At 49.1% G+C, this 11,235-nt stretch overlaps 1 protein-coding gene and 1 long non-coding RNA gene across 2 annotated transcripts in view; both read left to right on the top strand.

Annotated features, from left to right (window-relative positions):
- The window catches only part of LOC111553867, a 7,963-nt gene extending 3,189 nt beyond the window's left edge, over window positions 1–4,774 (top strand). Inside the window, exon 2 of the long non-coding RNA XR_002735099.3 lies at window positions 4,590–4,774. This is a non-coding gene — a long non-coding RNA (uncharacterized LOC111553867). The remainder of the gene's footprint in view (window positions 1–4,589) is intronic.
- Window positions 4,775–7,014: 2,240 nt separating this feature from the next.
- Window positions 7,015–11,235, top strand: part of MAP1LC3B (microtubule associated protein 1 light chain 3 beta) — a 16,172-nt gene continuing 11,951 nt past the window's right edge. The window contains exon 1 of the mRNA XM_023228979.2: window positions 7,015–7,297. Coding sequence (XP_023084747.1) covers window positions 7,258–7,297 — 40 coding nt within the window. The 5' untranslated portion in view covers window positions 7,015–7,257. The remainder of the gene's footprint in view (window positions 7,298–11,235) is intronic.

Genomic DNA, 11,235 nt, shown 5'->3' on the forward strand with positions numbered 1-11,235 from the left:
CGCTGGTTCTTTTGCGCCCGCTCGGCTGGTCTTAGAAAAACAAGACACAGAGCAAGACTCTATCTCAAAAAAAAAAAAAAAAAATTGTTTCAACTAATAACATCCTGCTATCTACCAGGGAGATCAGCCATTAAACAAGTGACCACATAGATAAATACATAAATTATAAATTGTAATGCTCTAACAATAAGTAAAACTAACAAGATCTTATAACAGAGACCAGACTTTGGATGATCAAAGGTTCTTTGAGGAAATGACATTTAGAAATCAAAGGAATTTGGAGTTAGCCAGGAGGAGAACACTTGATGGGAGAATGTTCTAGAAAAAAAGGACAGTGGCCAGGCGTGGTGGCTCACGCCTGTAATCCCAGCACTTTGGGAGGCCAAGGCGGGCGGCTCACCTGAGGCTGGGAGTTCAAGACCAGCCTGACCAACATGGTGAAACCTTGTCTCTACTAAAAAAATACAAAAATTAGCCAGGTGTGGTAGTGGGCACCTGTAATCCCAGCTACTCGGGAGGCTGAGGCAGGAGAATTGCTTGAACCTGGGAGGCGGAAGTTACAGTGAGCAGAGATTGAGCCACTGCACTCCAGCCTAGGTGACAGAGCAAGACTCTGTCTCAAAAAAAAAGAAAAAGAAAAAAAGGACAACTGGTTGTCCCTGGCTCACTTAGCAGGAGAGGCCAGGAAGGAAGTTCTCAAGGCAATGGCATAGACAATGCTGGGAAGGAGCATCACCTGCCGGAGATCAGGTACTCAGGAGGCCCGAGGGAAACAGGAGGCTGGGTCAGTCCAGGGTGTGATCGGAGCAGAAGCTGAAAATATAGGACGGAAATGAAAAATGACAAGAAAAAGAGATAAAAGAAAATATGAAGAAAATAAAAGAAGAATGTGAACTTGTGGAACACCAGATGAAGCCTCACAAATTCGGGAATGACACAGTGATCAAAGTGGTGTTTGGGAAGCCAGCTCAGGCTTCAGTGAGCAGCATCGTATGCAGACGAATTGTATGCAGGATGATTTTATGTGGTACAGAAACATTTTATTTTTTATTTTTTTTTATTTTTTTTTGAGACTGAGTTATTTTTTTTGAGGCTGTTACCCAGGCTGGAGTGCAGTGGCACAATCTCAGCTCACTGCAGCCCCCGCCTCCCAGGTTCAAGCTATTCTCCTGCCTCAGCCTCCCCAAGTAGCTGGGATTACAGGTGAGTGCCACCACACTTGGCTAATTTTTGTATTTTTAATAGAGACGGGTTTTTTGCCATGTTGGCCAGGCTGGTCTCGAATTCCCGACCTCAGGCGATCCACCCACCTCAGCCTCCCAAAGTGCTAGGATGCCACTGCGCCCGGCCTTTGTTCTGGTTTAGTATTTGATACATGTAACTAGCACATCAAATTTATGATTGCAGGGTCATTACTGCTTATGGCAAAGCTATTTTAAGATACCTTAAATAAAAAATGAGCTGTTTGAAAGAAAATGGTAACCATAGAAGACGGTTGGTGACATATTAATAACCAAGGATGAAAAGCACACGATTAGAGGGACAAAAGACAGACAACAAGAATAACGGAAGGACGTGAACCCAAAGCTGTGGAAGGATGGAATTAAAATTGACCATCAGGATAGAATGAAAAGGCTGGGCGTGGTGGCTCACACCCAGAATCCCAACACTTTGGGATGCCGAGTGGGGAAGATTGCTTGAGCCCAGGAGACTAGCTTGGGCAACAGAGTGAAACCTCATCTCTACAAAAATAATCATAATAGAAAGAAAAGAATGACTGTGAGAGCTTCAGCAACACCTATTTGTGGGAAGGAACCCAAGGGGAAAGACAGTGCCAGCAGAAAAGTACTACACATTGAATCCTGACAGCTTAATATGTCCTCAGAACACGTTTACAATCCTTTATGTAGAAATGTATCCTTTAAAGAATAAGGAGGGTGCGTGCATTCTAAAACGAGGAAGAACTAGATAGAAGAGATCATTTGTTTTAACACTATGATGAGGCTTTACAATAATGACCTCTTTGTTAGTGAGAACTGATAACATCTAAGGAAGTAAGTCGAATATAGGGCTGGGCATTTTCCAATTGGTTGCCTCAAAGGTCACAAGTAGTATTTCCTGGACTGAAGAAAACCACATTAACTGGGCCGCATGGTGGCTCACGCCTGTAATCCCAGCACTTTGGGAGGCCAAGGCGGGCGGATCACGAGGTCGGGAGATCGAGACCATCCTGGCTAACACAGTGAAACCCCGTCTTTACTGAAAATACAAAAAATTAGCCGGGCGTGGTAGCGGGCACCTGTAGTCCCAGCTACTGGGGAGGCTGAGGCAGGAGAATGGTGTGAACCCGGGAGACAGAGCTTGCAGTGAGCCGAGATCGCACCACTGCACTCCAGCCTGGGCGACAGAGCAAGGCTCTGTCTCAAAAAAAAAGAAAAAAGAAAGAAAACCACGTTAACTGTATCCCAATCAATTCTCAAAATCCGGATGTGAAAAAATGGGATCTTACCCACTGCTCAAAAGAACTAGTCACACTAACTGGAAAGAAGGGAAAATACTCAAACATTGAACAAGAGGGTCGCAGTTTAAAATAAGCGGGCCGATGGAGCCTCCACAGCTGTACACTTTAACAGTCCCGGAATGGAGCAAAAGCTATAAACACAGCAGTCCTACAGAATTTGATTAGAATTGAACAAACAGGCAAACAAAAACATGGTGGAACCTCAGCGCGTTCCACCAGGTGTTACACACTCATTTAAGAAACAGCTGCGGGTCGCGTGACTGATTTGTCAACGCTTTACCACGCGTTCTACTTTGCAGATTCTTGAAGCTGAACAGAGGCCAAACTTCCCTGGGGAGGGGGACACTCAACATACAGCCTGCTCTGGCTACTTAACAGTCCCTGAAAACTGCAGTCTATTCAGTGTCAACCTCTAAATCCTCCTGACCAAATCCTTTCTGAGAATAGCTCCCTGCACTCCTCTTGAGCAATACTTGTTTGTTTACTTGCTCTCAAGAGCAAAGCGATGACACCACGATGGATAGGACACTGGGCCTATAGTGGTGCAGACAACAAAGCCAGTGGCCTCTCTCTTCCAATCAGAAAGACGAGAGGAGGGAGAGGCCGAGCAGGCCAGAGGCCCCGAGCAAATTCTCCACATGACTTGCCGTCCATATTGAGTGTGGCAAAAAATAACCCCGATGCCTTCTGTAGGGCAGGTTAATGTTTTGTGATTCATTTGACAGGTTCTTACACACAGCTAGACAGCATGATTTATAGCCACTTACATCACTCATGCTGGGCCATCGCATTCAATTCTTAGCAGTTACATCATTTCCCCATGGTTATGGTCATTTCATGGTATGAAAAAAGGAATAGGGTGCCACTGCTGGGCTTTCAAGAATGAATAATTATTTGGTAGTTTAAAGGCGCCGTGAAATTCCTAGAGAAAACACTGAGTAAATTAAAATGAACGATGTGTTCTTGCTTTTCTACTTTACGTGGATTATTACAGGGAACGTTAACGTTTATATTACACTATGCTTATATTAACTAGGTTAAAATGATTCATGAGTAATATTAATTTACCACTCCGAATATTGTTCACTACATTAAATTTCTACTAAACTACAGTCTTTTGGGTCACATGAAATGTTTCATAAATACTCAAGCACACTTATGCTTCCAAAAGTTACATGAAGTTGTTTCTTAATTTATATGTATTTGTATATGAGTGTACATTATTATAATATATACTATATATAATTATATATATAATTATATATTAACTAAATGTGTTATTCTTACACGGGGATGAAACCTATGAGCCACCTTTATACCCCCCAATCGCTTCGGATTCTTTTCTGAGAGCTATGGAAGGGTATGTGGCTTTAGATTCAAGTTGGAGGTAGAAGTTAGGCATAGAAGTGTAACAGATTTGCAAATGTGGACTCCACTTCTGTATTATTATTATTATTTTTTTTTTTGAGGCGGAGTCTCGCTCTGTGGCCTGGCCTGGAGTGCAGTGGCCGGATCTCAGCTCACTGCAAGCTCTGCCTCCTGGGTTTACGCCATTCTCCTGCCTCAGCCTCCCGAGTAGCTGGGACTACAGGCGCCCGCCACCTTGCCCGGCTAGTTTTTTTTTTTTTTTTTGTATTTTTAGTAGAGACGGGGTTTCAAAAACACGCAGAATAACCCTGGCCCATGACTATACAACCATCGATGCTACTTCCTCTGGCCATGAAGCCAAGGCCTGGAGTGATTTGGTAAAGCTTTATGGATGCCCAAGGGTAGGAAAATTTGAGACTCTGCTTCCCCTCCCCCATCTCCATATGCCAGATATCGATTTTTTCCCTTCTTCTTGCATTTGGAACAGTTGTCCAGCAAGAGAAAGAAAAAGCCCATTTCTTACAAAGCAGCAATTCAGCCAAGAACGCACTCACCAGTCAATACTTAATATCATAAAAATCCAGAAAAGAAACCAACACAGACTCCACTATCTTTTAAGACTTCAAAGCTGATAATTTTATGTTTGATAGAAGGTAGGTACATAATATGTGCTTACTGGAAATTTTTTCTATTTTCACAGAATACAAACCAACAGACTATAGACATCTGAACTCTGTCCTGGATCACGTGAAGGCACAGCTTTAGAGGTTAAACATTTGGGAATCTGGAAACCAGAGATAATGTTGAAGTACTCTTCTTTATTAATTGTATGACGGTCAGAGATGTCCGAAGTAAAGAACTATGACCAAAAAAAAAAAAAAAAAATCAGGGACAGAAAGTGCCACCTGCACAAAAGCACCTTTATTTCACAAAGAGTGGTAGGATTGGCCGGGCGCGGTGGCTCACGCCTGTAATCCCAGCACACTGGGAGGCCTGGGCGTGTGGATCACCTGAGGTCGGGTGTTCAAGACCAGCCTGGCCAACATGGTGAAACCCTGTCTCTGCTACAAATACAAAAATTAGCTGGGTGTGGTGGCGAGTTCCTGCAATCCCAGCTACTGGGGAGGCTGAGGCAGGAGAATCGCTTGAACCCGGGAGGCAGAGGTTGCAGTGAGCTGAGATCCTGCCACTGCACTCCAGCCTGGGCAGCAGTGCAAGACTCTGTCTCAAAAAACAAATAAATAAAAAAATAAATAAACAGTGGTAGAATAAAGAACTACAACTAACATCATTCTTCTGATGGTGGGAGTAATTAATTATCCAAGGACCTAGGACAGTACTTGGCTTCTCTAGAAGAAATCCCAACTGTATAAAACCACTTTAAGAAATATATTTTATTTATTTTTTTCTTTTTCTTTTTTTTGAGACGGAGTTTTGCTCTTTCCCCCAGGCTGGAGTGCAATGGCACGATCTCGGTTCACTGCAACCTCCGCCTTCCGGTTTCAAGCGATTCTCCTGCCTCAGCCTCCCGAGTAGCTGGGATTACAGACGCCCACCACCACACCCAGCTAATTTTTGTATTTTTAGTAGAGATGGGGTTTCACCATGTTGACCAGGCTGGTCTCTAACTCTTGACCTCGTGATCCTCCTGCCTTTTTCTCCCAAAATGCTGGAATTACAGGTGTGAGTCACCGCACGGCGCGAGAAATATATTTTCATACTTTTTGTTTTTTGTGGAGAACCGGGTCTTGCTATGTTGCCCAGGCAGGGCTCGAACTCCTGGGCTCAAGAGATCCTCCAGCCTCTGCCTCCGTAAGAGCTGGGATTACAGGCGAGAGCCACCACCCCCGGCTATTTTCGTATGTTTTGCATGTTTCAAGCTCACAGTGTAGATTGTATCAGCCTAATCCAATTACTTTAGCCAATTGGGATAGAAGAAAGGCTTTTACAAAGTCAAAAGGAGAAATCCTGGAACTATGGGGCTCTTTCAAAGTATTAGATATTAAAGAACAAAAACAACCAAATAGCCGGGAGCAGTGGCTCACGCCTGTAATCCCAACTCTGAAGGACGCCGAGGCGGGAAGGTCGCTTGAGGCCAGAAGTTCAAGACCAGCTTGGGCAACAAAGCGAGATCGCGGCTCTACTCCCAGCTTCTCGGGAGGCTTGAGCCCAGGAGGTCGAGGCCGCCACGAGCTATGATCGCGCCACTGCATTCCAAGCTGGGCAACACAGCAAGACCCTATCTCAAAAAAAACCCAAAGAATCTAGGGCTGTTCCTACAGAGACACGTTGGCCATAGGCAGAGGTGGGCAATAGCAACCGACTATGGCATGGTGATTGACGCACTGCGGCCCATTTGGAGTCCTCAAATATGACTGCCCTTTTACACATGACTCCGAGACTCAAAAACTGTCACGAGTGTAAGGTGTCCTGCGAGTTTGGTGGCTGGGAGGCTGAGGGGTGGACAGGGCGGCTAGCGACGTGGGGCAGCCTGGCCGTCGCCGCAGGCGACCTAACGGAAGATCTCACAGCCACCAGGAGCGTCCCAGCGCGGCGGCGGCGGGACTGGGAGAGGGGACTGCGCCCAGGATGAAGGCCTCGGGACAAAAGCAGTTCCGTGGACGCCCCAAGGCTGGGCGTCGAGTGACTGCGGGCGGAGGTCACCAGCGGCCGCTCCCCGGAAGCCACCCACGGACCGCACGCGCCCCTGCACGCGGAGGGGGCCGGGGCTCCACGGCGAGCGGCGACCGTGTCTCCCGAAGAGGGCGCGGCCTGCCCTGCGCGCCTCAGCCCGGGGTGCCGGCGTCTGGGGCCGCACCGTCAAGTCTCTCCCCGGAGGGGAAGGGATGGTCGGGTTTAGCCCATGTCCCTTCCTTTGACCGCTCCCTCAAGAGCGCCCCGGGACACCACGCCCGTGGCTCAGCCTCCCCCGCCCCGCGCTGCCCTCTCCTCAGGGCCGGGCAGCAGGCTCCCGAGCGCCCACAGCCCCGGGCTGCGGCCCGGCCCACAACCGTCACCTCAGGCGCCCAGCCGTGCTGGGCGGGGCAGGAGCACCACCGGCAGCAAACGCAGAGCGCCCGTTTCACCCATCGCGCACGCGCACGCACCTACCCCGCCCCCACGCTGCGTGCGTCTCCTGGGTTCCGCCACGCCCGCCATGGCGGCGGCCACTGCCGGCTCTGGCCCCGCCCCTCGGTGACGCGCCGCGAGTCACCTGACCAGGCTGCGGGCTGAGAAGACACAAGGGAAGTCGGTATCGCCAGAGTCGGAGTCGCCGCCGCAGCCGCCGCCGCCGCCGCAGCCGCCGCCGCCCCCAGGAGCCGCCGGGACCCTCGCGTCGTCGCCGCCGCCGCCCAGATCCCCGCACCATGCCGTCGGAGAAGACCTTCAAGCAGCGCCGCACCTTCGGTGAGTGTCGCTGCGAGGGCGGCGGGTGCGGCGGGTCCGGGGTCCGAGCTGTGGAGGGCGGCAGGGCCTTGGACGCCGTGAGGGGCCGAGGCCGAGCCGGGAGGCCGAGCGGGGCCGAGGGACGCGGGGCCCGGGGCACCGTGAGGGACCCAGGCTGGGGCCGAGCCGGGAGGGCCGGGGGCTGGTCTGGGCCGGGGCGGCCTGCGGACCCCTCGGAGGCCTAGGAGGAGGCTGCCCGCGGAGGGCGGGCGGGGACCGGTGCGCTCGGAGCCCCCGGGCCTGCTGAATCACCCGGCGCCCTCCGCGGCGGGGTCCCTGCCGCACCCCGGCCACCGCCGCCCCCTCGAGCGCGCTGCCGGGCGAGGGTCGCGCTTCTGGGGCCCAAGGGCCCCCGGGGCCACGCTGGGCAGTTCGGCACTGAAGCCGGGCTGCGCCGGGACCCAGCGCGTCACCTTCACGGCGAGTTTTCCCGTCGAGGGAGCCCGCCCGGCTGCGAGTGCCCCTTACAGACCCCAGTGCCTCGGTCGAGAGGAGGGAAACGTGCTGGGCCCCCGGGCCCGCCGCGCCCGGGACGGCCCACGGCGGTGTTGACAGTTCTGTGTGTAGCCCGGGAGCTGGGCGGGGGACTCCTCTTGGGTTTGCGTTTACGGTCTCAGCCTGACACCAGGAATACAGCCCTTTTCCGCCAGTTCAGACTGGAAACCCAACTTAGGTGTCCTGGCATTTGGTTAAACGTGCAGGTGTCACCATCACAATATTTACTCCACGCAGATGATGCGAAGTGATTATTTCCCTTTTGAGCAAGAGAACGCAGCAGATCCGGATGTCTGTCTTTGCCGAAGCTCCAGGCACGGGTTTGGTCGGGAAGCACCGTGTTCGTGTTCATCCCGGTGGACGGCGAGTACCTGCCGCCATCCTCGTCCGGAGCCCACACAGCGGTGCTGTTTGTCTGCTTTTGCCTAGTTTCCCGGAGTCGAGAAAGAGCTTAGCATTCATCTGAGTTTGGATATAGTTTTGCAGGTCTCATTCTTGGCCGTTATTTTATTTCTTGTGCCTGAGAAACTTCAGTAAATGAAAATGGACGTTGGCTTGCCAAGCGTATCTTTTCAAACAGCCTCTTGAGGCAGTCCGTTGGTTAGCAAGACTTCGACGTGCCTTTTCTGTTAGAAGTTTTCTTGTTAGTGACCTTAATGAACTCTTACTAGTGTCTAGGCTTATTGAGCCCTGAGAGCAGCATTTAAGGCAGATTTTCTTTCTTTCTTTTGTTTTTGAGACAGGGTCTCGCTCTGTCACCTGGGCTGGAGTGCAGTGGCGCAGTCACACCACGCTGCAGCTTCGACCTCCCGGGCTAAAGCGATTCATCGGCCCATCTCAGATCTGGCTTTTGTTTTCACCAATGAAAAGTTAACTGGGAACATTTGTGTAGGAGAGATGCCTTTTTTCTCATAACAGAAACTATAGTTATTTTCTTTTTTGCTTATAGTACTTTTGGGTTATTCTGGAAAAATGTCTGCGAAGAGTAGGTAGTAACGGTAGGAAATGTGAGATTAACACATCTGAACAAGGAATCTCCTGGAACCTAAAAGTGGCCCTGAGGGTAGACCAGCAATAATGCCCCATTTTTTTTTCCCATCGATGTATGTTTCTTATATACACTGTGTTTTCAGGGTTTTTCCCTTGGCTCACGTTTATTTTGCCCCCTCCCCTTTAAATGTCTCTTTAATAGTCACTTTGTAGACACGTCTTAAGTATCTTTTAACAGCTGTTACCTTTCCTTGCTTCTAATTTTGGTAATTAAAAAATCTTTCTAGTTCATGAATATTTTGGTAATTTTGATCGTGATTACTGACAATTTTCAGACATGTGTAGCACAGTAAGTGAGGGAAATGAATCCTTGGAGAGAACCTCTTTATGGAGTCTAAGATTAGCCCCATTAGGTTGAGTGGTGCTTTCTCTTTCCAAGTGAGTGAGTTTAAGGTTAAAACTGAGTATAGCTCTGCTGATAAACTCTACCAGGATTGAGAGGGTTCTCAAAGTTGAAATGGATTTTAAGGCTCACTGAAAAGCACCCCTTCCTTTTGTAGCTAAAGAAACTGGGTGGGGCCTGGCGATGAAGATCATGGTCCACCTAGTGGCAGAGTCTGGACTGGTACCTTTAACCTGGCCTGAATTCTCCCAGTTTCCAGTAGGTAGCCATCATTTCCAGTATATTAAGTGGACCAAGACTGTGTGAGTCAGGAGACATAGTGTGTCCTGGGAGATGTATTGGAAAACTGGAATGAACTTCAAAAATTAAAATTATGTGGGGCATGGTGGCTCACACCTGTAATCCCAGCACTTTGGGAGGCCAAGGCAGGATTGCTTGAGTTCGGGAGTTCAAGACCAGACTGGGCAACATAGTGAGACCGCATCCCTACCAAAAAAAACAAAAAAACATAGTTGTTGTTGCTGTGTGGCCCGGGCTGGTCTTGAACTCCTGGCCTCAAGTGATCCTCCTGCCTTGGCTTCCCAAAGCCCTGGGATTACAGGTGTGAGCCACCATGCCTGGCCTGGGGGACGGGGAATGCTTCAATTCCTCTCTGAGAAGTACATCCTGGAAAATATGTGTAACTGAAATTGCACTTAAAATGACTAAAGATACCTCAAAACAACTTTGCAAATAACGTGTTCATTAAAATAGGAAACCTTAGGCTCCTGCCCTTTATTTTAATGTTTGTAAAGGCTTGTAAGGATTCTTTTTTGTTTTAGAAGAAAGGAATCTGGGGAAGGAGATTAGATTTTGGTGTGCATCTGGAGCAATCATTCAGTTGTTGATTAACTATCTTCTATGTAAAGCCTAAGCCCTGGGGGAACACAGTTTGGCCTGGAGCTGGGTCCTTGACTGCCAGGGGGAAAGTCTGTTGAGAAAGACAAATAAAAACAGATCATTACAGCATTAGGAAACTAAGGGAGTAAAAGACTTGCCCTCCTTCTGTGCCATTGACTGTGCTGTTCATAATGCATCTGTTGAATATACTGTTAGCCTCTAAAACAGCTGTCTCCTGAAGAACGAGTGGAGCGTCAGTGCGCACTGTGTACAGCCAGTTCCTCAGGCCCAGCACTGGGTGCGCACTGTATACAGCCAGTTCCTCAGGCCCAGCACTGGGTTTTCGTTGCTGCTGGACAGGCTGCTAAGATGCTCCTATGGGAGACTTGGGTGCTATTCTTGACAGCTTAAGGAAGTAACTTGTCTTTTATATACTTCACACCTTTCATGAAAATAATCATTTTTGTCTTTTTAGGTCGTATTTTGGGAATAAATCAGGGTAAAGATAACTTTAAACACTATAGTGTCTGACTTTGAAACTTCATAGAGCCTTTCTGTTTTTTCCTTCTTTCCTTTTTTTTTTTTTTTGGAGACAGGGTCTCATGTCTCACGCTGTTGTCACTCAGGCTGGAGTGCAGTGTCATGATCTCAGCTCACTGCAACCTCCGCCTCCTGAGTTCAAGTGATTCTCCTGCCTTAGCCTCCTGAGTAGCTGGGATTACAGGCGCCTACCACCACGCCCAGCTAACTTCTGTATTTTTTTTTTTTTTTTGAGATGGAGTCTCGCTCTATTGCCCAGGCTGGAGTGCAGTGGCGCAATCTCGGCTCACTGCAAGCTCCGCCTCCCGGGTTTACGCCATTCTCCTGCCTCAGCCTCCCGAGTAGCTGGGACTACAGGCGCCCGCCATCTCGCCCGGCTAGTTTTTTGTATTTTTTAGTAGAGACGGGGTTTCACCGTGTAGGCCAGGATGGTCTCGATCTCCTGACCTCGTGATCCACCCGTCTCGGCCTCCCAAAGTGCCGGGATTACAGGTTTGAGCCACCGCGCCCGGCCAACTTTTGTATTATTAGTAAAGATGGTTTCACCATGTTGGCCAGGATGGTCTTTTTTTTTTTTTTTTTTTTTTTTTTG

This window comes from Piliocolobus tephrosceles, chromosome 17, assembly GCF_002776525.5.
Source record: "Piliocolobus tephrosceles isolate RC106 chromosome 17, ASM277652v3, whole genome shotgun sequence".
Taxonomy (NCBI): domain Eukaryota; kingdom Metazoa; phylum Chordata; class Mammalia; order Primates; family Cercopithecidae; genus Piliocolobus; species Piliocolobus tephrosceles.